The sequence below is a fragment of the Motacilla alba genome, chromosome 3 (genome assembly GCF_015832195.1).
Source record: "Motacilla alba alba isolate MOTALB_02 chromosome 3, Motacilla_alba_V1.0_pri, whole genome shotgun sequence".
Lineage (NCBI taxonomy): Eukaryota > Metazoa > Chordata > Aves > Passeriformes > Motacillidae > Motacilla > Motacilla alba.
This window is the reverse complement of record NC_052018.1, coordinates 6667964-6691271: the sequence shown is the minus strand read 5'-3', so window position 1 is coordinate 6691271 and position 23308 is coordinate 6667964. Positions and strand designations below refer to the sequence as shown.

General features: G+C 47.8%; 1 protein-coding gene across 2 annotated transcripts in view; it reads left to right on the top strand.

Moving 5' to 3' along the window:
• The window catches only part of TNFRSF21 (TNF receptor superfamily member 21), a 35091-nt gene extending 17493 nt beyond the window's left edge, over positions 1 to 17598 (top strand). For both annotated transcript variants that reach the window (XM_038132102.1, XM_038132104.1), the window contains exons 4-7: positions 5768 to 6033; positions 12583 to 12636; positions 15143 to 15362; positions 16151 to 17598. In XM_038132102.1, the coding sequence (XP_037988030.1) occupies positions 5768 to 6033; positions 12583 to 12636; positions 15143 to 15362; positions 16151 to 16380 (770 nt within the window). In that variant the 3' untranslated portion in view covers positions 16381 to 17598. The remainder of the gene's footprint in view (positions 1 to 5767; positions 6034 to 12582; positions 12637 to 15142; positions 15363 to 16150) is intronic.
• Positions 17599 to 23308: the final 5710 nt, after the last annotated feature.

Here is a 23308-nt window from a genome sequence, read left to right as displayed (position 1 = left end):
TCCTTGCATGTGCTGCTGGGTGTGAGGCAGCTCTTCCTCTGCTCTTAAGTTTGCTTGAAGTTGTGAAAAAATAATGGCAGAGAAGAGAAATGGTGCCTTGCAGGTGCTGTAGGTGAGCGTGCCAGCACTGCTGGTCACAGCCCTGTACCACACTGGCTCCTTGCCCTGCTTGAGGCCAAATGATGTTGAGGAACTGGGTCTGGGTCCAACCTGCAAATAGTACGGCTTGGGAGACCAGTGAGGCTTGTCCAGAACAGGGCACTAAGGCTCAGCCAAGTGCCAAGTGCGTGTTTGATGACCACCTTGGTGACGTGGAAGCACTGATGGCTCTGTCAACATCAAACTGTTCCGCAGTGAGGCGGCGCACATCTGAGGGAGCAGGAAGTGGATGGGGAAAATCTTGAACCAGATTCAAAACAAGCAAGTGGAAGTCACTGAATAAACTGAAATTGTGTTTATGGGAAAGATGAGACTGAGGTGAGCAGTGTCCAGAGGAGGGCAGTGGAGCAGGTGTGAAGGGGATGGAGCACAAGTCTGAGGAGGAGCAGCTGAGGGCCATGGGAGTGTTTAGCCTGGAGAAAAGGAGGCTCAGGGGGGACCTTATCATTCTATAACTACCTGACAGGAAGCCATAGAGAAGTGGAGGCCCTGCTTCAGGCCCCTTCAGCTCAGCATCTTTGCAGATGAGCTGAAGGGAGGACCTTTCTGGAGAGGCAGGACTTGTGTTTGCTTGTGCCACTCTGGAGGCATTTGTCCGTTTCCAGATTTGTCTCCGTTTATCCCAGTTTGCCCTGGCTGTAGATGTGCCTGGTTGTGCCTGTGTTCCCATGTGTGTACTTACTCCCTTGGGCTTCTCACTGGCCTGTGCACAGCATCTTTGCTTTGTCCTGGCTTAAGGTGTGGTTATCACCACCTTAAAATATTAGGAGGATACATGATGTAGTCCAGCACAGCATTTAGAGACTTTCAGTGTTAAGATAATGACAATTGAAATGCTACCTGCTCAGGTACCTAAGACATGTGTGGATGTCCTGGATCCTTCGGATCTGTCCTTACCTGTTCTGGGCTGACCATGGAAAATGCAACTCAAAAACAGCTCAGCCAGATGCAGCCGTGGGTGTTCCTCTTTAATTCCATTGCCTGAGGCATGAGCAAAGCTGGGTGATCAGTGGTGATGGTTCCTGACATGGTGATGGAGAGGGGTGGAGCTGTCTCCCACTTCAGCAGCAGGATGGTGACAGCTCTCTTAGGCCGTTCCTGTGGCCTGTGGTAAAAAAAGGAGGACAACTCAGGCTGTGGAAAGCTTGGAGCAGCTTTAGCATAGCACCAACGTGGCTGTGACCAGCCTCACATGGGAAGCATGAAATGTGTGGGTTAAAGCACCATCTCTGCTGAGCTTGGCCATTTTACTTGGAATTGCTGTGGTCTAGAGGTCTTTGAGCAACATCTCCAGCCCAGATGTGCAGATGGGCATGGTGGGAGCAGGTCCACATGGTTCAGGGAGAAGGAGAAGATCCAGCACCTGTGGTGGAGCTGGGATTTTTGCTCCAGTTTGTAGGACTTCTGGAAATATGGAAGTAATAGGATGATAAGCTTATCATAAGCAATTTATTTTAGTGTGAGCAGTAATACTTGGCAGAGTGCATCCGCAGCTTGTCATGTAATGGTTTTAATCTTATTTTTTAAGAGCAGGGGGAGCAATGTTTTTCTTACTGACTGGAGCCAAATCTGCACTTTTGTCCGCGTCTCTTCATATCTCTCTGGGTTTTGTTTGCACAATATTGTAGTGGATGTAGCGAACATATGGGCCTTAAATTCATTTAATAGTTGCAAGAAAATGAGTTTAAGGTTCTTATAGTATTAAGGTAGACATTTCCAAATTCATTTTTAATGGAACATTTGTTCTCCAAAGATTATTACGCGCCATTAAGTCCTCAGCTGCCTGGTGTGTTCTTGTGCCCAGGGATGTTATAGCCAAGGGACATAAACATGTTTATGGGCCCAATTTATTGAACGGTGAGATTAAATATACTAAACTTGAAAATGTCAGTAGAAGCATGAGTGCTTTGTCATAAATCCTGAGCGAGAACATTTGGACATAAATGTCGTGCTGCCGCATAAAACCGGTGCAAATCAAGTTGTGAGCAGCGGAAAACTTCTCTCACCAGTACAGCAGTTGTAAGCACTGGGATTTGTCAGCATGAAATACGTACATGGGAGCAGGTAGTATATGGGTTTTTCCTTTTCTGGGCTGACTAGATGTTCCACATGGGGATCATAAACCAGCAAATTATGTTTTAATGCTTCTGTGTGTTTGACGTGCATGGGAGTGGGTGTGTGCAAAGCTCCCACCCAGCCATTGCTCACTGTCTCACTGCAGGGCAGCACTGGTGGGGAGACCTGATGCTGCTCACTTGATGTGTGTGTGTGTACATAAAAAAATGGGCAGCATTATCTCTCTCATTCTCTCCCTCTCTCTCTCTCTCTCTTTTTCTCTTTCTCTCTCTCTGTGTATATATATTTATATATATATCTATCAAAGCAAAAAATAATTGCTGAATATGAGAGTAAAGAAGCTCTGCAAGATTTAAACAGTGAGATAACAACTTAAGTGCTCTCTCTATATATACTTATATATATCTATATCTCAGTGCATAAGTTTTTATCTATATATATCTATATATGGATATATAATAGGCAGTCCCACACATGATTATCCCTTATTACCTTGGTGCACAAGCCTTGCAGAGCTTTTTCTACCCTTGTATTCATGGATTTTTACTTTTTTATCCCCTGGATTGAGATAAAATCAAGCAGTGCTGCATGAATCAGGCATTTTGCTGCTTTTATGCCAAAAGCAGTTGGGTTTTCTGCTTTAAAGGACCTGACTGCAAACCTGAGTTGTCTTTTGGGCCTTTTACCAACCTGGGTGTGTGATATCAGAAGGCACAAGGGCTTGGCTGTCAGTGTGGTCTGGGCTGCCTGTGCTTCTGCACAGCCAGCCTGGATGCAAAGTCATGGAGGGAGAGGAATTTGGGATTTGCCTGGAAGCACACAGCTCAGTCCCTTGAACTGAGGGCCACTGGGTCTTCATCTGAGTGATGGGAAGCATTAACAAAACCAGGCTTAATTCCTGCTGCTTTGTTGTGATGCAATGTGCACCAGTATCTAATGAGCTGAGTCACATCAGTCACCCCAGAATAAACCCCAGTAGCAGGCTCACAGCCTTTTCTCCATAGTTAGAACCAAGCCCTGTGGTTGGCTTGGGGTTTTTGGGTGGGCTGCATCCCCCATGCTGGGCTGGTGGGCCAAGCTTTTCTGGTAGGAGAAGCCCCAGCTCTCAGAGCTCTATATGAGATGGTATGAGCACGTGTCTGGTAACAGCTGGGAGGGAGCTGTGGTGGTTGTGGTGGGAGGAGGGCAGGGAAGTACCAAATGTGGTTTGCACTTCAGTGTTCCTGATTTAGAGCAGGTTTAGCACCGTCTGTGGATGCTCCAAGAACTGTGGGCTCATGGCTGTGTTATCTAGTTTGGAAGTGAAAACTGAGGTCTATATATAGCAGGTTTGATAAGCTTTCCTTAAGTGAGAAGAGGTTTGGTCAAAAATATCTTTGTGAAGCTTTATAGGTTTTTTTACATACTTCTTTTTATATAAGAATATGTACATACATATGTAAAATACCTATGTTATATATAGAGATATACAGAAGTATGTATAATATATACACAGATATACACAAATACATATAAAAGTACATCAGGCTGAATAGATACTTTAGAAATATGTGTGTATATTGTATTGGGTTTGTATGGTCATGTTTTGGTAGCAGGGGGCTACAGGGGTGGGTCCTGTGAGGAGCTGCCAGAAGCTTCACCCATGTCCAGGGGAGCCAATGCCAGCCAGCTCTGGAATGGACCCACACTGTCCAAGGCTGAGCCCATCAGGGATAGTGGGAGTGCCTCTGGGACAACAGATTTATAAAGAGGGGCAAAAAAAAAAAAGCTGGTAACTTCAGCCAGTAGAGAGAGGAGTGAGAACCCACGACAGCAACAGCTCTGCAGACACCAGAGTCAGTGGAAAAGGAGGGGGAAAGAGGAGGCCATCCTGGAGCAGGTTTGTTGGCAGGACCTGTGGAAGGGACCCATGCTGGGGCAAGGGAGGAGTGTAAGGATTGGTCCCCCTGAGGAGAAAGGAGCAGCAGAGACAACGTGTGATGGACTGACCAGAGATGCCATTCTCTGCTTACTGCTGAGGGGAGGAGGAAGAGAATTCAGGAGTGAAGTTAAACCTGGAAAAAAGGGAGAGATGGGTGGGAAGTGATTTAGTTTTAATTTCCCGTTACCCTATTCTGCTTTGATTAGCAAAAGGTCCAGCTAATTTCCCCAAGCTGAATCTGGTTTGCCAGTCACTGGTGAGGGATTTTTCCCTGCCTCTATCTCAACCCATGAGCCTTTTGTTATATCTTGTTATATTTTCTCAGCTGAGGAAGGCAGGTATAGAAGAGCTTTGGTGGGCATCTGGTGTCCAAGCCATATACATATATGTACACACATCTTTATGAAATATCTATGTAATAGATACATAAATGTGTGCCATATATCTGTGTGGGTATATACACCTGCACATGTATAAAAAAGGATGCCTATATCAGTCTTATAGTTTCTATTGATTTTTTTTTATGCATATATTTGGCTATATCAGAGCTGTGAACTGAAGGTGCAGTTGGGAGGTTTGATCTAAACTCCATTAGAAAGTGTTAAATTTTAGGCCAGATCAAAAAACCTATGATATTCTTCTGTAAGCAGCTATTTTTGGTGTTGTGCCTGCAGAGGGAAAGAGAAGTGCTTCCTGTAGCCATGGGGGCACACTGGCTCAGGAGGAAACCCAAGGTGTGGTTATCTCTCTGGAAAAAGTGAGTTTCTTTTTGCAGCTCACAGGTGCTGACCCTTCACGTTGCTGTTTGAAACAAGGTGTTGCTCAGCTTAATAAAACAGGGTTAATTAGTTATTTTGGAGGAGATAAGGCTTTATTTGAATCTTTGACTCCTGACCTGTAGTAGACTCAAGGATAAATGTGCTGTTTGCATTGCTCCCTGACCTACACAGAGAAAACCCTCACAGTCTTGAGCTAGGATGTCTCAAGTGCTTTTCTGGAGGAAACTCTGCCTTTTTGCTCTCTAGTTTCCTACCAGATCTTCCATTCACCCAATGCTCACCTAGCACAGAGTCTCCCACCTCATGACTGAGTCACCCTGCCCGTCTGCACTGGAAATGGCTCTGAATGCAATCCTAGCTGCTGTATGCGCTTGTTATGGAAATATTAATCTTTATAGAGGTGCTTTGGTGACTCACTTCTTAATCCAGCTCTCTCTCTCTCAAGGCAGTGGCTGCAGTGCAGGTGTGTGGGTGAGCATGTGCTCTTCTGCCCTGTTCCTGCAGCTGTGTGGTGGTTGAGTACCCAGGGTCTTCCTGTGCTGAAGAGTGCAGCAGATTTTACAAGTAAATTATTGATTTTAGAGTGTGTTGGATTAACTGATGGATTTATGACCCTTTACATGCATAGCAGCTGTTGAACATGTTATTGGTGCTGCTTCTCTGCAGCCTGAACTCATAAAAGGTGTTAAAACAATAGTAATAATAATTGTAATAAAATTTCAAAGACCTAGCCAAGAAAAGCAAAGCGTGGTGATTTGGGGATGAGAGAAGCTTTGCTAGACCCGTTGTCTGCAGACCCCACTGCCTCACCTGTGGCTTCTCTGCCCCGCAGGCATCGACATCCTCAAGCTGGTGGCGGCCCAGGTGGGGAGCCAGTGGAAGGACATCTACCAGTTCCTGTGCAACGCCAGCGAGCGGGAGGTGGCGGCTTTCTCCAACGGCTACGCGGCCGACCACGAGCGCGCCTACGCCGCGCTGCAGCACTGGACCATCCGCGGGCCCGAGGCCAGCCTGGCCCAGCTCATCAGCGCGCTCCGCCAGCACCGCCGCAACGACGTGGTGGAGAAGATCCGCGGCCTCATGGAGGACACCACGCCGGTAACGCCGGGCTGGGCTTTGGTGCAGGTCTCACCTTGTGAGATGTAGTGCTGTGGGACACGGCTGTGGCCTTGAGCTTAGCTCGTGGCCAGGTAGCTCCCTCTCTTCATGGAGCTCCTTGGGGGCTTGCGTTGAAGCTGCGCGTTGCTTTTGAGCAAGGCTTTGGCAACATTTGCTCAAATCCCAGTGAAAGTTTTGATGGGCTCTAGAGTTCCATGTGCTTTGCATATATCTTGTAGATCACCAGGAGGATGTAGTCCTGACCCCTTGTGCCAGGGACATGGAGGAAAAAGCATCCCCCTTTAAACTTGCTCAAATGCCGTGGATTTGTGAGAAGGGCCACGTACCATTGAGCATTAAATGTTGATTCTTTCAAGATGGTGACTGGTGGCATGGGGGAGGCCATGCATGCAGTCCTCCAGAGTTGTTGCTCTTCTTTGCCAGCACTGGCCTTAAAGTGTCCCATATTTTGGGAGAATAAATAAATCACTGCAGAAGATCCTGCAGTAGGTTCTCAGTTGGGTGTAAGTCATCAGGAGGTGCTTCAGTGACCTTTGCAGATTTGTTTTGGCTACTGCTGCCTTACTTGTTTCAGTTTTTTGGCTCTGATAACTCAGTGGTCTGCCAGAAGTGTTTGTCAAGGTGATGAGTGGGGCTTTTTTTGAACATAGAAGCCAATGGGACAACATGTAGATGAAGATGGCAGGGGTTGAGGCATGGCTCTTCCCTCTGAACTGGTTGGTGAAACATTTGCTGTTGCTTTAGCACTGACCCAGACCCAAAGGGGAGCATGTGGGTGCTTGTAGACCTCTCTGGGCTCTTGGTGGGGATTTGACAGGGTGGAACTTTGCTTATAATAGAGCTTCTGAAACAGTGTTTGTCAGGGCAGAGGATTCCCAAATTCTGCTTTGACCATCACAAACTTCTTATATGAGGGACTGTGATCCCTTCTCTGTTTGCATATCTTAAATTATTTTGTTTGATCCCTTCACCGTGTCATATCAATTATTTTGTTTAGTGTATGAAACACTTAATTCCCTTGTGACCATTGTATGAAATCAGAAGTTGGGATGTGTTGGCAGGAGCCCTGGGCTTGTGTTTCAGAGAGACCCTGAGTCAGATGTGTGCTGAACATCCTGCCCAGATCTTGGATGGGTGGGCTTTGCCAGCTGCCTGATTTCTCCTGCTCACTTGCTGGTTTTTTCCTTTCATCTCCTGGTAACTAAGCAGCATGTGGCCTTCTCATTGGTGGAAAAAATAAAATTAAAAACCCAAGCTAAGCTATATTTAGGAAGAGACACGAGGCAGAGAAAATTGCCATTTTGCACATATGAGTTAAAGTTTCCAGCGTGCGCACTGTCCCAGAAGGACATGTTGTCCTCTTGCTCTCCTGGAGTAGGTAGTAACCTGTGTCCTTGTATTTACTGCTTTGACTTTGAATACTGTGACAAAGCTCTGGGCAAGGACATTGGATAAAGCACGGGACTTGTTCCTCAGCACGACACGTAATTAACAGACTTGGCTGTGCAGTGCTGAATGCCCCTGGTTCTTTTGGCCGAGACCATCAGGTTGTGCTTTTCAAGCAGTACAGAATGCAGGTGGTGGCTCCAGGAGCAGGGTTTATGGGGTGACCTGTCAGAGTGGAGGACTCCCAATGATGGAGTAACCACAAGCTGTGCCCATAACTCTGAAAATACAGCAAGCAGATGTTCCAAAGAATGAGCAAACCCAGATCTCAAGGATAACTGTATGCAAGTCTCCTGCACCTCCCAAACTGCTTTCCTGTGTCTCTTTGTTTTTTAAAACAGTATGTTGTCTTTTCCAGTGTCCAGCACACCTGGACCCTGGGGTGGTTCCCCATCAGTTTCACTTGTTTTTCTAGAAATCAGTTAAATTGGGTTGTTGATCTTTCAGGCAGGTGGCTCAACTCCACATGAGAAATTTGGCTAATTTCAGCAAAAGAGTTGTTTTTTAACAAGTTCACCCAAGCTGTCACATCCTCTTTCCCTATTCATCTGATTGGGCTTTTTCAGATGAGCATCCCTCATGATCAACCTCAGGAGTTGGCCATTGCCCTGCCCTGGAGATCCTGGAGCTGTGTGTGGGATGTCACAGCCTGGCAGCACCCCAGGGTGCAGATCCAGCAGGGCAGCACATTGTGTTTCTGTGAGGTGCTGCCTGCTGGAACCTGTCTGCCTCCTCTCCCTGAGCTGGCTCCTGTGCTGTCAGTGTGGGTGGTGATACAACAGCCCTGCAGGGAGTGCAGGAAGCAGTTTGTGCACGGGAGACCAAATCCCTGGAGAATTGTGCTGGTGGCTCATCATCCTTACAGCATTCCAGGAAGCCAAGAGCTTGGTGCCAGGAGCAGGCATGGAGGTTGATCTTTGGGGTATTTTTAGTCTGCTGGTTGGAAAGCCTTTAATTAGAGCTAATTGAAGTTTGACCCCGGGTGATTTGTCTATCCAAACACAGATAAATTGAGGCAATTTCTCTCTGAACCAGAGTGGTTTGATCCGGAGGAATGGGTCACCCTGTTGGTGGCAAGAGTGGATGCTGTGGTCTCCAGCCCTGCAGAAGGAGTCTTGCAAAAAAAAAAAACAAACCCCAAAACAGCAAAAAAGAGTGAAAAGAGTTTTTGGTGCTGTGGGGGGAGTGAGGACTCTCATAAGCAATGCAAATGCATGCATCCTCCCTGTGGCTAAATGCCTAGAGAGGTTGTAGATGTCCCATCCCTCTAAGTGTTCAAGGTCAGGGCTTGGAGCAGCCTGGTCTAGAGGAAGGTGTTTCTGCCCCTGGCAGGGTGTTGGAACAAGATGAGCTTTAAGATCCCTTCCAAACCAAACTATTTTGTGAGTCCAGCATGATGCCCTTAGGGTGGCCTGAGCCAGCAGTGAGTCTCCAAAGTGTGCTGGTGTATTCCACATGTGTCCAGGAGGGATGGATGCATGGATGGCTGTGCTGTCTGGGATGCCTTTGGCTCTGCCCAGCATCCCTGGCTGCAAATTGGAGTTTCCCCATCTCTCTGCATGATCCCTTTGTCGTAAGAAAGCACTGATAACCCCAAGTCATGGGTAAAAATTGTTATTGAATGCTGTAGTTCTCAGATGGCAAAACAGTACCCTAAACATATTTCATCCCACCCACTACTGCACCCTTCTCTTTAATCCTTTATCTGGTGTTTGCCTTCAACTTGCAAAATTTATGGAAGCAAAGCTGCTCTCTCTTGTAGGGCCCTGTTCCCTCAGCAGCCTTATGAGCTCTGAAATCCCAATATTTACAACCCCTGATAGGAATAGGGGAATTATGGGAGTCTCTGGAGTGTTACAGCATGAGGCAGGAATATTTTCCTTCAGGTGAGGAACAAGCTCCACTGCAGACTTGCCTGCTTTTTTAGCTGTGGGAGATTATGCTGGTTTTGCATGGCACTGGATGAATTTAGGTTAAACCGAGATTAGCCCTCTGAATCATTTTGCTCGGGGTTTTTTGCAGCTGAGCCAGAAAATACAGTGAGCACAGAAGCTGTGGGAAGGTTTTTAGGGGTGCATTTAACTCACAGGGTTCCTTTTAAAGCCTGGCCCTGGCCACAAATGTTTGTTGGACTCAAGGTTTGCAAAATCTGTCCCCTCGCAGGCAGGTTTGCAAAATCTGTCCCCTCGCAGGCAGGTTTGCCAGACAGAGGCAAGCCTGGGCACTGCTTATCAGGCACAGGCACATCCCAAATTAGTGGTGCTGACAACAAAAACAGGGAAAAGAGTGGCGGGGGGGAAAAAGGGAAAGGTTTCTCCTTGCCATCCCAGCAAACTGCAATTCTTCATTTTTGGGGTTAAAATCAGAAAAAACTGATTTTTACCAGTATCCACTGGGTAATGAGGGTTTTTTTGTTTTGTTTTTTTGTGGCGCATAACAGCATTTTGCAGCTACCATGGGGCTCTGTGCTCACCTGGGCTGGCCTGGGGTGGAGCTGGCATAGCTGGGCTGCATTGGCTCCCCTGAGTGTCCTGCTGTGAGCAGTGCTTTAAGCTCTTATCGTTTTATTTATGGCTCTGCTGGCCTTGGCTGAAATATTTCAGGAGCTGGATGGAAGGGAAGCAAACAGCCTGGCTCAGGGCATTCAGCAGCACAGCCTCAGCAAAGCTGAAAAACAAACCCAAATCATGAATAAGGGAGATGTTGAAAGTGGAGAGGGGAAGGCTACAGCCCCAAGCCAAGCAAGGTTTAGTTTTGTGGCTAATTTCATGCTACACATAATCCCATGAGTCAGCAGATGTGTCAAAGCTGGGGCTGGTGTGAGGTTAAGTTGTGGGGTTTTGGGGTATTTCAGAGGAGAAGAGGATGTGAAAGCAAGCCCATGTCCAGGCACGGGGCTGTGGCAGGGCCTTGTGGCTCCATCTCTTGCTCTTTCACTGGTCAAAAGCCTGAGGGGGTAGTCAAGAGCCTGGAGCAGCGTTCCTCAAACTTAGCCCCTGTCAGCTCCCACCCATCCCCTTCACTTCCTCTTCTGGCAATGCAGGACTGGGCTGGGCCCAGTAATTAGGAATTAAGTTTGTGCTGTTCATGTTCCAGCACTGGAGTGAGAGTAAAGCTGTTGGATGGATTTCCCAGCCAGAGGGGCCTGTGGTCTGAGGGCTGGGAAGTGCCCAGGCAGCCAGGAAAAGAATAAAATTGCCTTCTGGAGTTGCATCAGGTTTTATTTGAGGCACAAAGCTGTAAGGTGAAGTGGCCAGAGCTCTGGGGAAGGTGTATGGCTGGCTGGGTTTTGCTGGAATGGGCATCGCTCCAGGTTTGCTCTAAGCCATGACTTGATTTTCAGCAAACTGACATTGGGTTTAAACTATGCTGGAGAATGTGCAATAAACAAAATGTAATAATTCATAAAGTAATGCAAAGAGAAACAGCATAAATACAAAAATATAAACTTTATATATGCAGTGATATTGAGGTTTCCCTGCTGTGGTGGTCACATCTCTTGGGGTCTCTGTGTTTGCAGTGTAATGGGTTTAGGAGCATAAGAGGAAACTAGAACATGGTTTCTTCTGCTAGCCAAACTCAGTATCGACTAACTCAGTCTGTAATTGGGTTTGGAACCTCTTCATCAGGGTTTCATCACCTCTTCATTATGGTTTGAGTTGAAAAAGTGAGTGGGCAAATCCACAGAAAGGAAAAGCCACCAGAGGCTCTCCTGGAGAAATTATCTGCTTGAGAAGCACTCGGCCCACATAGACAGGGCTGATGGGGAAGAGCTGTTTCCTCCATGGGTGGCTGCAGTTTTGATTATGGTATCTGAACCCTGCCCAGACCCAGCATTGCCCATCCTGAGTCATGTGAGGCTTGACTTGAGCCCTCCCCCTCAGGGCTGCCATGTGTTAAGGGAAGAGGCTCCAACCACAGAGAGGGGTTGAGCATTCTCCTGAAACCACACGGGGAGGTGAAGGGCACAGAGAGGAAATTTGGGCTTTCCCAACCCAGCACCCTCATGGTCTTCCCCTCCTGCCAGGGGACATGCCTTCTGCTCTGCAGCACCACACACCATCACTGCCCCTCTCCGACCCCTCGGTGAGACCTCATGGCCCTGCCAAGGTGTTCAACCTGCCAGGATCTGTGTGCCCCCAGCGTGGACCCCCAAACACCCTGTGCACCGTGAAGCTGCTGATCCACAGGGATCCTCCCTACCCCTGTGGGGTCCACAGCAAGAGCCTTCCACACCAGCATCACCTGGGCTGCTGCCCAGCCCACCCTGCTCCTTGTGCCGGGGTTTTTCCTGCCGCATTCCCTACGGAGGCATAACAGACCTGGGAATAAGGGCTGGTGTCAGTCGGGTGTCATCTTCTGGCAGGGAATCTGGGAAGTGACTGCCTCGGTGCTAAATTTATCCCCCCCACATCCCAGAGGCTGCACAGCCACCCTCAGCAGCAGCCAGCCTGCCACCCGCTTTTGTTCCCGTCTGCTTGTGGCAGGAGGAATTGCTGGGAAGCATCGCCTCAGGGAAGGGTGTTTTTTAGTGCCTGCTGCTGCTCCTTCCTAATATTAGCACAGCAGCTGCAGTTTCTGTTTGTCTGAGCTAAGCTTTTATTGCGGTACTGTAAAACGGAGGCAGCAAGTAGGACCAACCCGTTCAAACAGAGCTGGTGACAGCAGCTGTGAAAGAAAACAAAGCCAAGCCTGTGTCTTCTCCTGCCCCATCCCCTTCTGTCCTCTTCTCTTCCTCCTGCCCCTATCCCCTTCTGTCCCCTTTTCTTCCTTTTAGGAACAGCCTTCAGACACCCTGAGCTGCTTAGACACCCTCCCAGATGCACTGGGATCCAAGAGGATGCTGGTGCAGTCTAAAGGGCTACAAGTGCACACGAGCTTTTAGGATTTTTTTTTATTAATATTTTTTGGCATTGAAAATCTCTTGGTGCAGTGCTCAAAAAAAGAAAAAAACTAAAAAAAACCTGGCAGAGCACCTCTGATGAGTCGTAGGAGGCTGCTGTTGTGAAAAACCACTGCAGTGCCTTTGGTTTCCATGCTGGACTGTGCATCTAACAATGTCCCACGTGTCTCTCTTTGCAGGTGCAGATGCAGCCCCAGTGGCAAGCACAGGAGCCCAGCAATGAGGATGTAAAGGTGAGAAATCGCATAGCTCTGAAAAGGCAAAAGGGTTGCAAGAGGGTTTTTTGGGGGTTTTTTCCCCAGCCAAAGCTTGGTTTCACCCAGTCACCACTCATAAAAATAGGAATGGCCAAGGTGGTTTCAAGGCAGTGAGTCACAGGCTGTGAATAGTGTGTTTTTACACCTATTCCACAGGCTTCACCTCACAGCAACCTTTTGCATTCCCTGGTCTTTCCAAGCCCTCATTCTCAGTTGCTTTTTTCCTGTGGTTTAAACATTAACACACATCTAAGCATCCTGTGTGCTTTGCCTCAAGCTTGCAACTGTTCAGCTATTTGGAAAGCTTTGGGCTCCCGGGACAGCTACAGTCAAATAACCTCGGGTGATTTTGTCTTTCCTAGCGTGTTTTAGCAGCTGTTTAATTAAACTCCAAATGAGTTGGTTCTGGGAAGACAGAGCTGGGGCAGCTGTCTGCTCCCTGCCCTCCCTTGGCCAATTGTTGCTCGGTCATCAGGCTCCTTTTTGGGAATTGGTAGGTGGGTTTGTGGTTGAATATTAGGTAGATGAGCTGCACAAGGAAAAACTAACCCCTAAAGCCTATGTTATTTTTCAAGGGGATATCAGAGCATATTACAATTTGGAAAGTGGCCAGTTGCTGTCCTTGATATTCCCCCTTAATGGCCATAGCTGATTCTCCATGATGAACTCTACTGGAAAGGGAATTTCAGAGGAGAAAGCAGATTCTTTTAATTAAAAATTAAAGCTGACTTTTATTTTTAACATGCCTATTGCGTAATGCACTGTGCTAGAACAAATCCTCCCCTGTTTATTTTCAATGAGGGGAGAAAAAAACCCCTTTTATTCTACCAGGAACAGGCTTCAATGTTAATTTAATGTGAACTAATGGGCGTCCCAGCAGACATGTGATTTGTGGGTGGCGAATTCCTCGACACGGATGAGGAATGTTCAGGCACATCCATGCCGGCGCGGAGGTGGCTCAGCAGCTCCCTTTCCCACAGCCTTTAATCCCAATTCTGCATTTCATCCCTGGGTTGTAGGCAAAAGCCTGTTAGCAGGAACAGCCTGGTATTCCCTCTGTAGGAGAAAACAGGTTGTGAAATGCTGTTGGGAGAGGGAATTGCATGGGGACAGGGCTTGCAATTCTTTTCCCTGGCAGGTCAAGCAGGGACACGAGGTTGGGGAAGAAGGTTAAATATTGGATGGACCTTAAAATAATCTATTTAGAGGGACTTGATGACCTGCAGAAGTGCCCAATCTGCCATCTAGGGATGTGAGCATGCTGGCCCAGGCAACTCATTCCTGCGGAGAGTGGGAACTAGAAATGCTCTGCTTGAGATTTGCACCCTGAGGGGATGTTGAGAGGTGGAGAAGGGTAGATAATGTTCGCTACTGTCTTGGAGGTGGGAAGAAGTTTCAAGAAGAAACATGCAGAGTACAGTGAAATTAGGAAGCAGGTTCACACCAGCATCCAAATTAATAGAATCAGAATTGTGAAGGTTGGAAATAACATTTAAGATCAAGTTCAATCCTTAACCCAACACTGCCAAGTCCACCACTAAACCATGTCCCCAGCTGCCACATCCACATGTTTTTTTAATGCCTCCAGGGATGGTGATTTCACTACTTCCCTGGACAGCCTACTACAATTCCTGACCACTCTTTTGGTGAATAAATTTTTCCTAATACCCAATCTAAACCTCCCCTGGCACAACTTGAGGCCATTTCATCTTCTCCTGCCTCTTGTCAGCTGTCACTTGTCAAATGGTGCTGCTTTCCAGTGCAGTGCTGCTCCTGATGTCTTCAGAAATGTGGAGCTGAACATTTGCCCTTGGCTCACATCCAGGACAGGAAAAAAGCAAAGGCACTTGGGTGACACTGTGGTCAGTGCCAGCTCCTGCCTGTCCTTCCTTGCTCTGAACTTGGAGTCTGGTGGGATGGAACTTTTCCATCAGGCTTTAATGGGATGCTGACAGGAGCAAGGGTGAGATGGGGCAAACAAATCATTAATTTGATGTTGAGCTGGTCAGTGGAGCTGGTCAGGACCATGTGCTGCACTGGAGATCCCTGAAGGGTCTCACAGCCCTCACCTTGCTGCCTTGGCACTGGCTGGAGCTGTGGAACCAGCTTTTAGCAAACAACAGGTGTGGAGCAGGTTTTGGGCATCATCACCTCTTGCCCCCAAGAGCTGTGCTTTAGGTTTTAATAAACTGAGTCTGAGAAGGAGAGCCCAGCTAAAATGCTCTGCTGAGGTTTCACGTGCCATCCTGGTGCTCCTTCCAAGGGTGTGGGTTGTGTTACTGCTCCTGCCTGATGTGCCAAATGCCGGTGCTGATGTCCACCCCAGGCCATCTCCTGTGCCTGTTGTGGGCCAGCAGAACACGTCACCCCTTGCTGAGGGTGGGCAAGAGTATTTTGAAAGCCGGAGTGCAGGTGGGTTTGGGTGTGACCCATTGCCTAGCGTCCCCCAAGTTAATTTTCCCCCTCTTTCCTCCCCCCAAAGCTGGAAGGTGACAAGTTGGCGCTGCCGGTGAGCCCCAGCCCAGTGAGCCCCGCGCCCACGCCCAGCCCCAAGCCCCCCGAGGCAGCCGTGCTCACTGTGGAGCCCTCTCCTTCCGAGAAGAAATGCTTCTTTGTCGACGAAGCCGAGCCTCTCCTGCGCTGCGACTCCACCTCCAGCGGCTCCTCCGCGCTCAGCCGGACAGGCTCTTTTATTACCAAAGGTACCAAAACCAACCTGGGGCAGAGTGGGAAGACGGAAGGGACACCATGGTGTGTCCCATGTGGTCAGCACACGTGGTAGAGCTGCCCAACACATGATATCATTCAAGTAAATAACTGGGAAAACTGGCTCTCCACGATACACTTATCACATCCTCATTCCCGACCAGAATATCCTGTTAGCAAAGATGATAAAGATTTGAGACAGAAAAACATCTTTAAAGGCTTTTAACTCTTTTTAACGCCAGTGCATTTCTGCGTGAGATTTAACCAGAGAATGTAATTTCTAGACTGATTCTTGTTTTGGGTTTTTAAAAATTTTTTTCACTCTTGGTCCTCTTTGCTACAGACATAAAGTACCATTAGTCATCCCCCTTTGTTTTAGGGACTTCAATTTGCTGCATTTAATTTCTGATGAAGGTGAAACACTGAGCTCAGTCAATCTACCATATTTATACTTGAGTGTAAAAATAAAGCTGACCCAATGAAAACAACTTGAAAGAGCAGAATTCAGCTTTTTGGCTCCTCTCCTGCCCTCACTTTTGCGAGTTGGCCATTCAGCATTTACAAATGCTGTGTTTGCTCTTGCAGGATCCTGGCTGAGGTACCTTGGCAGCACTGCCTTCTCCACCTCCCTCATCCCTATTACTTGTCACCCTCCACCCTTTCCCTCAGTTCTCCTTGTGACGTGTCCCTCTCTAGAGGCGGCATGAGGGTATGGGCTGTGGACAAGCCCTGGTTAGCAGAGGTTTCTTGGGGTGTTCCTTGACCAATCCCTTTCCTCCTACAGAAAAGAAGGACACCGTCCTGCGCCAGGTGCGCTTGGACCCGTGCGACCTGCAGCCCATCTTTGATGACATGCTGCACATCCTCAACCCCGAGGAGCTCCACGTGATCGAGGAGATCCCGCAGGCCGAAGACAAGCTGGACAGGCTATTTGAGATCGCTGGAGTCAAGAGCCAGGAAGCCAGCCAGACCCTCCTGGACTCTGTCTATAGCCACCTTCCCGATTTACTGTAGGCACTGGGTCACCGCACGCTCTCCGAATATCTGCTAGAGCTAGCTTGGCACTCGTTAAGATGACCAACAATACGCAGGCGGGATTTTTTGTAGAATATACGGCCAGTATTTTCATTGAGGTGTCCTTGGTTTTTGGAGGGGGTGCAGTTTGCCAGCATTGCACCCCTCCACCATAACTCTATCGCTCAGTCCAAGTCTTTGCACCCTCTGCCCCCTCCCCGAGCCTCTCTTCTCATTGTTCTCATTCCAATCGGATCAGCCCATGCACTTTAAAAAAAAAGAAAACAAACAAAAAAATCCAAAACTGCAGTTAATGAACTGAAAGACCACCAATCTGGTGTAATCTAACACATCAAATTGGGGATTGCTCTGTAATCCCCTTCCTCTGTCAAAGCTGTCGCTCGGAGTGACCATCTCCCACCACTTCCCTTCGCCTCAGGGCAGTTAATGGCAAAATCACGCAAAAATCCCACCCCAATTGTTGCTGGTTACTGTCTCTTAACGCAGCTAAGCTTCCCACCCGAGCTGACTTTTTTTATTTGATGTACTCTTGTTTGGCTCATATCCATTGCTGAGATTTTACTAGCACGGTTATTTATTGTATGGTTTTCACCCGGACAACGCGTCGTGCTCCTAATACGCTACAGCAGAAGCGCTTAAACCACAAGGAAAAGGGTCAAGCCCCACCAACCTTCAAGGCAGTGGAAAGATCCTTTGCCTCCAGTCGAATGTAAGGAGTTACCCTGCCTTGCCACGTGTGGGAATGGTGGGGCCCCCAAGGGAGCCGGTGCTGGACGTGGGGAGGCGAAGGCCGCCAGTGGTCCCGCTCTCCTCGTGCTGTAAGACTTAAACCAAGCTATGCTTTTACACTCGTGTCTCTTGTTTTTTATACAGATGTGGCCGATAAGTTCTCCAAAGACCTTATGTGGTCTCAATAGTCTCTTCAAATCACACTTCACTTTTTATTAAAAGAGGTCGGGGGTGGGGGGTATGGGGGACAAAAAGCTGCATCGTAAGAAGTCTGTCTGATTATATTTGCAATTATTATGCTCCCGTAACGAACAGTCTGTACTACGCTCAATTTGAAGAAATAATGGTATGAGGGTGGCATCAGCTGCCCCGTGGGAAGGGGTGGGAGTGGGGGAAGAGGGGAATGAATTGAAAAATTGCCTTCCGGTGTACTAATTTATTAATAAATACTAGGTGTTTGTTACTTGACACGATTCTGTTTTAACCTCCTTAACAGCTGCCTCTGCTCGGGGATACCTGGGTTGGGGCAGGGGCTTGCTCGGGGTGCCCATGGTGATGAGGGGGATTTTGGAGTTTGGGGGTCATGAGGAGGTAGCTTTGAGGTCAAAACATGATTGCTTTCTGTTGGTAGCACTGCCTTGAGTCCCCACAGTTGCTGCTGGAGCTCCAGCAGGTCCCCACCCTGTGCTGGGGTGGGGGACCTGTGCTAATCCCTATAGCAGTGACAGATCAGATGGCTGATGGGGCTTCCAGGGTTGGTTTTTGCAAATTCTCAAAGGCTTTGCGGGCATTTTGGGGAGCCTGAAGTATTAATTTTCCAGGAAGCATCTGCTGTGCTGAGTCACTCCCGAGTGAAGGTCTTGCAGTCACAGCATTTCTGTTGCTGTTACATTGCCCACGTCGTTAATGTCTACACTGCCAAATAACTCATCCCTTGTTATTCTGTCTACAAATTGAATCCTTAATGGGACAAATGCTTTCTGCTTTATAGGACTGTCATTTTGTTTACTTGGCTCCAGAGTGATTTCTGTTACCGAGGGTGCTGTGTTTGCCTTCTGGCTGGCACTGGAAACTGCTGGTGCACGACTATACATAGGTACACGATTAAAACTTTTCAACACATGCACAGATGAAATATAGTGTCAAATAGCAAGAGCCTTTATTGGGAGCTCTGGGGTGGAGTTTTCTCTTGGTGGCAATGAAACATTTAGCTCTCAGTGCCTGCAGTTCTGTGGTGGAACCCAGTATTGGCCTGTTGGCAAGAGGTGTTGGGACCAGTGGTGGTTGATCCACCTGGGCAGAAATTGGTAAGGGGAGGGAAGGTATGCAATTCTGGGCTCAATCAATAGTTGGCTTTAAATTATCTTTAGCAGGTTCTTGGAGCAAGTCCAGCTGGGAAGTTAAAAATTGTCCTTTTCTGGTGGTCCAGGTTCTCCCAGGTAAATGCATGGGGTGCAAGCACAACAGCCATGCCACCCTCCCAGGGAACCACCAGCCCCACCCTGCAGCTGCACTTTCTGTGCAGGCAGCCACTCACATTTTCTGATGGGCTTTGAAGGTAAAGCAAAAAGAAAAACAGTCCTGGGAAAAGGATTTAGCCAGCTGAAGAGTCACCATGAAGCAGGCACATTGTGGAGGTGCCTTGGCCTGGAGCTGCTGAGGAGGCGCAAGGAATGCTTGGTTCCCTGGGTTGTTGGGACGCATTTATTCATCTTGATGGCAGGTCGTGGAACTGGCCAGGACTTGGGCAATCCTTGGCTCTGTCTGTGCTGTGCACACTTCCAGCATGGTTCCTTTCTTTGATTGCACCTGGATATTGGCCTTTTCCCTGGCTCTGTCATAGCAGATTTCCAACTTTTTGTTGCATGCATATGTGTGTACAGTATATTTATTATATACTTATCAATACATTATATATTTAGATAAACTACATCAATACGTTAATATATTGTGCTATTTCTATATTTACATATTTTCCTATATTATTCCTACATATTTTTATAGGTGTATAGTATATAAATATTTTCTGTCTCTGGGGGCATGTAGAGAAAAAATATCTGAGAGCAGCTGAGCCCCACATACAGACAGGGTATTTCCTGGCAGCGTGGGTGGTGTGAAGAGCACAAGCCCTGTGCCCCCACCCTTCCTCTGAGCTAGCTCTCTTAAGCCTTAAGAAAATAAACCTGGCAGGTGGGATCAATGGGTTCATGACCTGGAGGCATAACTACATGGCAGCAGAGATTGTCCTTGTTCTCATCTTTGGCTTATTCAAGGCATCGTGGGCAATGCACAAACTGTGATGTGCAGCTCAAATGGGTGAAGTCTTTGGCTAAAAAGGTAAAGGTGTGAATATAAAGATCTTTATAAATATATGTGATATGCATAAAAGTGCATTTTTTACAAAATCTGCATTGAAAATGTACTTGAGAGTGCATTGTAGGTGAGAGGTGGGGTTTGCCCCTTGCCTAGCCTTGCTCAGTTCAAGGGGTAGAATTTGGGTGCTGGGGTGGCAGTCCTGGGTGGCAGTGCCTGTGAAATCAGAGGGCACAAGGAAGCATGATGAGGGCACAGCCTCCTCTGCCTGCTGTGGGCATCTTGCTTCAGAGACTGAAATTTCTGGTGTGGGTTGCACAAAACATTTGCTGCCCCAGCTCTGCTTGCTGGGGCTGGGCTATGAGTTGTGGACATTGCATTTCCCTTAGGGTGACAGTGTTTGCTGGGACAAAGCCCTCCAAAGATGCCTCCAGCACAGCCTGGCATCCTCAGGATGGGCTGGCTCTGCTGATCAGGGCCTTCTAATTCCTCCAGTGCAAATGAGCATTGGGATTGTATTTCTAAATTCTTTTTTCTTTCTTTTTGTTACCCCATGAATTGCAGGTGCTCTCTGCAGAAGAACAAGACTTTTTGTGTACTTTCCTCCTACCTTAGCCAAATTGGAGTTTATCCTAATGGGGAATTAATTGCAACTCTCTGGGTGTGGCTGCTTACATCCCAGTTGGAAAAGCACCCCGGGATTTTCTGGGAGATCATTCACCCCTCTGGCTCCTTGGATATCAGCCAAATCTCTGTGGATTGCAGCAGTGTCTGTACAGGAGGGATGGTCTGGGCAGCCTTTGTGTGAACAACTGGTGGGGACATCAGAGGCGATGCTGAGGGTGTCCTGCGGGCCCGGTGTGGCATCTGGGGGTATTTTGGGATCTGGGGGATATTTGGGGGTCTCTGCTCATCACTGGTGCCACAGGGCCGAGCTGTGCAGTGCATGGGAGGGAGGCAAGTTGGTACAGGCACAGCTCACCCCAAAATCCTCTCCTGACATTGCTTGGCCACAGACTTTACACCATGAAAGGTTTGCAGCTGGTTTTTTCTCCTCTTGGACTTTGCTCCTGTGAGTGCCTCGAGAAGGAAGTTTCCAGGGCAACTGGTAGGAAATGGGAAGATGGAGGAGAAATAAGAACTGTCATTTGTGTACTCATTAAGTACTTGCCTGATGGCACTCCCTGAGGTGTTAATCACACCATTTAGGATGCTGCTGCTGCTTCTCTGTGTGAGCATCCATGAGCTTTATAGTTTCGTTTGAGATACTCTAATTTAATTTTCCTTACTTTCTGGGGTGGTGTGAACTGGATGGATAATGCAGGATCTGCCTGTTGTGGAAGCTGTGGGTGTTTCTGGCAGCTCACAGTTGCTGCACCGTGCCCCAAGCCCTTGTAGCCAAGGCACACTTGTGTCTCTGCTCCTGCTCCCCAGTTTATGCTCCAATCCCCTCAGAGGAACCCCTTGGCTGCTGCACCAGCTTCACCAGTCTGCTCTCTGCCCTCTGTGGATGACATTAACTTTGCCTGGATTTAATTTGAAGGGAATAATCTATAAGCATGGTCTCAAAATACATTTCTGGGCACAGGAGCTTTTGCCAGGACCTGTCAGGCTCAGCAGGAAACTGCGACTGGGGCTGGACGTTAATCTGCCTGACTTTGTTCCTGGCAGCTCTGATTTTTCCAGGCTAATACTTGGCAAGAATGATGCTAACTAAACCATTGATCTTCCAGGGTCCTTCAATAGCTGATGAATGCTTTTTGTGGCTTCTTCTCTTACTGGTAATTTATTTTAAGAATAACAAGCTGTCTTGCCACTCTCCCCGGTGAGCAGAGCTCCAGGTGCCTTTCTACTGAGGCTGGCAGTGTTATTGTCATTTTGCAAGTGAGGAAACTTGAAGGACAGAGATCAAACTCCCCATAAGAAAACTGATCAGAAAAAAATTCAGGGTGAAATTCAGAGAAAAGTCCTGCTCCAACAGCTCCCATCCCCCCAGGAAAAGGAGAAGGATAGAGGCAATGTTCCCAAATGTTCCAGTATTCCCCAACAATGCTTTCCATTAATTAATTTGCCCTTTAAGTGAGATTTTGGAGCTGGGAATAAATCTATGGCCATGCTGGCTCCCTGGTTAGATTTTTTGTCTTCCTCTTGCCCCATCTCAGCAAGTGCAGCTGGGAGGAAGGTCCAGCTCCAGAGCTGAGACAACAGCCTGTCCTCTTATCTTCAGTCCCTGTCCCTCCCAGAGAAAACCAGTCACTCCTGCCTTTTCCCCCAGCCTGTCCTGTCTCCCCAGAGCACGGGTGCTCCTTCTCTTGGCCCCCTGCAAGGGACATGGCAGTGATGCTCATAACACTGATGGAAGAAAGACACAAAATTGGGGCATGGAGCAATTTGACTCTGCAAAGAAAAACAACTCCACAGGGCCAGGCAACTCACACCTGAAAATCACAGCTGTCCACAAGTGGTGAAACCCAAATTTTTTCCTCCATTTGTATTTTTTCTCCTATTCTTTCCTTCCCAAGCACCTTTCCCTGCACATGGACATCATTTCTGTGGCAGAAGGATGCTGGAGCAAGGACTGGTAGTGATGGGAAGAGGATGCACTGATGCTCTGCCAACTTCTAGGCCAATTTGGTATCACCACCAAATTGACCTGTGGGGAGGGAGCACCCACCTGCCCTGTGCTCCCTGGATGGGCTCTGCAAGCAGGCTGGCAGCCTGTGAGTTGTCCTGAGATGAATTTAGGCATGGGAACCACCCAAAAAATTCAACAATCTGGAGCCTAAAGGTGAATTAACCCACCTACATTAGTCACACCCCCTAAGGAGCTTCAAGAATGTGACATGAACCCTTTCTCCTACCCCTGCTGTTGCCATCTGAAAAAATTTCCTTTTAAAAAATTACATTTAAACTTGAAAATGGGTTTCCTTTTTCTTTTTTTTTTTCTCCTTTTTTTTTCCCTATCACCTCTGCTTTCTTCTGCTCAAATACATGGGAAATTTCTTCTAATTAAATATGTCTGTGGACAGATAATCCTGTTTTGCTCAAGTGTCAATATGGTCCTTTAGCTAAACTAAATATTTTCCCTGCTTGATATTTATCCTCCCCTGGCTGCCCCTTGGCTCCTTCCTGGAGGTATTTGAAGACTGTGATCCCATTCTCTAGCTTTTGTTTTTTCAATTTTTCTGGGCTCAGGTCAGGTTTTCTCAGGGTTTTGTGTCATGCATGGCCATTTAAGAGGTTCCCATTTTGCTGCTGCTGCTGCTGTGGACCTCAGTTCTCCTTGGTACACCCAAGGCATGGAGGCAGGCACATGCCATCAGCACACTGATAAAAGCTGAAATAACATTCACCTCTGCACTAACCTTGGATCCTGCAGAATGAGAAAAACACGGAATGGTTTGGGTTGGAAGGGACCTTAAAGCTCATCTCATCCCAGCCCCTGCCATGGGCAGGGACACCTTCCACTAGCCCAGGTTGCTCCAAGCCCCATCCAACCCAGCCTTGGACACTTCCAGGGATGGGGCAGCCACAGCTTCTCTGGGTACCCTGTGCCAGGGCCTCACCACCCTCACAGTGAAGAACTCCTTAATAAATAATCTAAATTTCTCCTCTTTTATTTTAAAACCATCCCTCTTTGCCCTATCATAATCTGCACTCATAAAAAGTCTCTCTCCCTCTTTTGTATAAACTCCCTTTAAGCACAAAAGGTCACAGTGAGATTTCCCTGGAGCCTTCTCTTCTCCAGGTTGAGAAGGCCATGATTGTCCTCACACTGGTGGCATTTGCAGCCAGGCTCTGGTGATACTGAGTCTGTGAGCTTTGCCCTTTTGAAACCAAAAGCCTTCAGCTTTCCTCAGTAAGC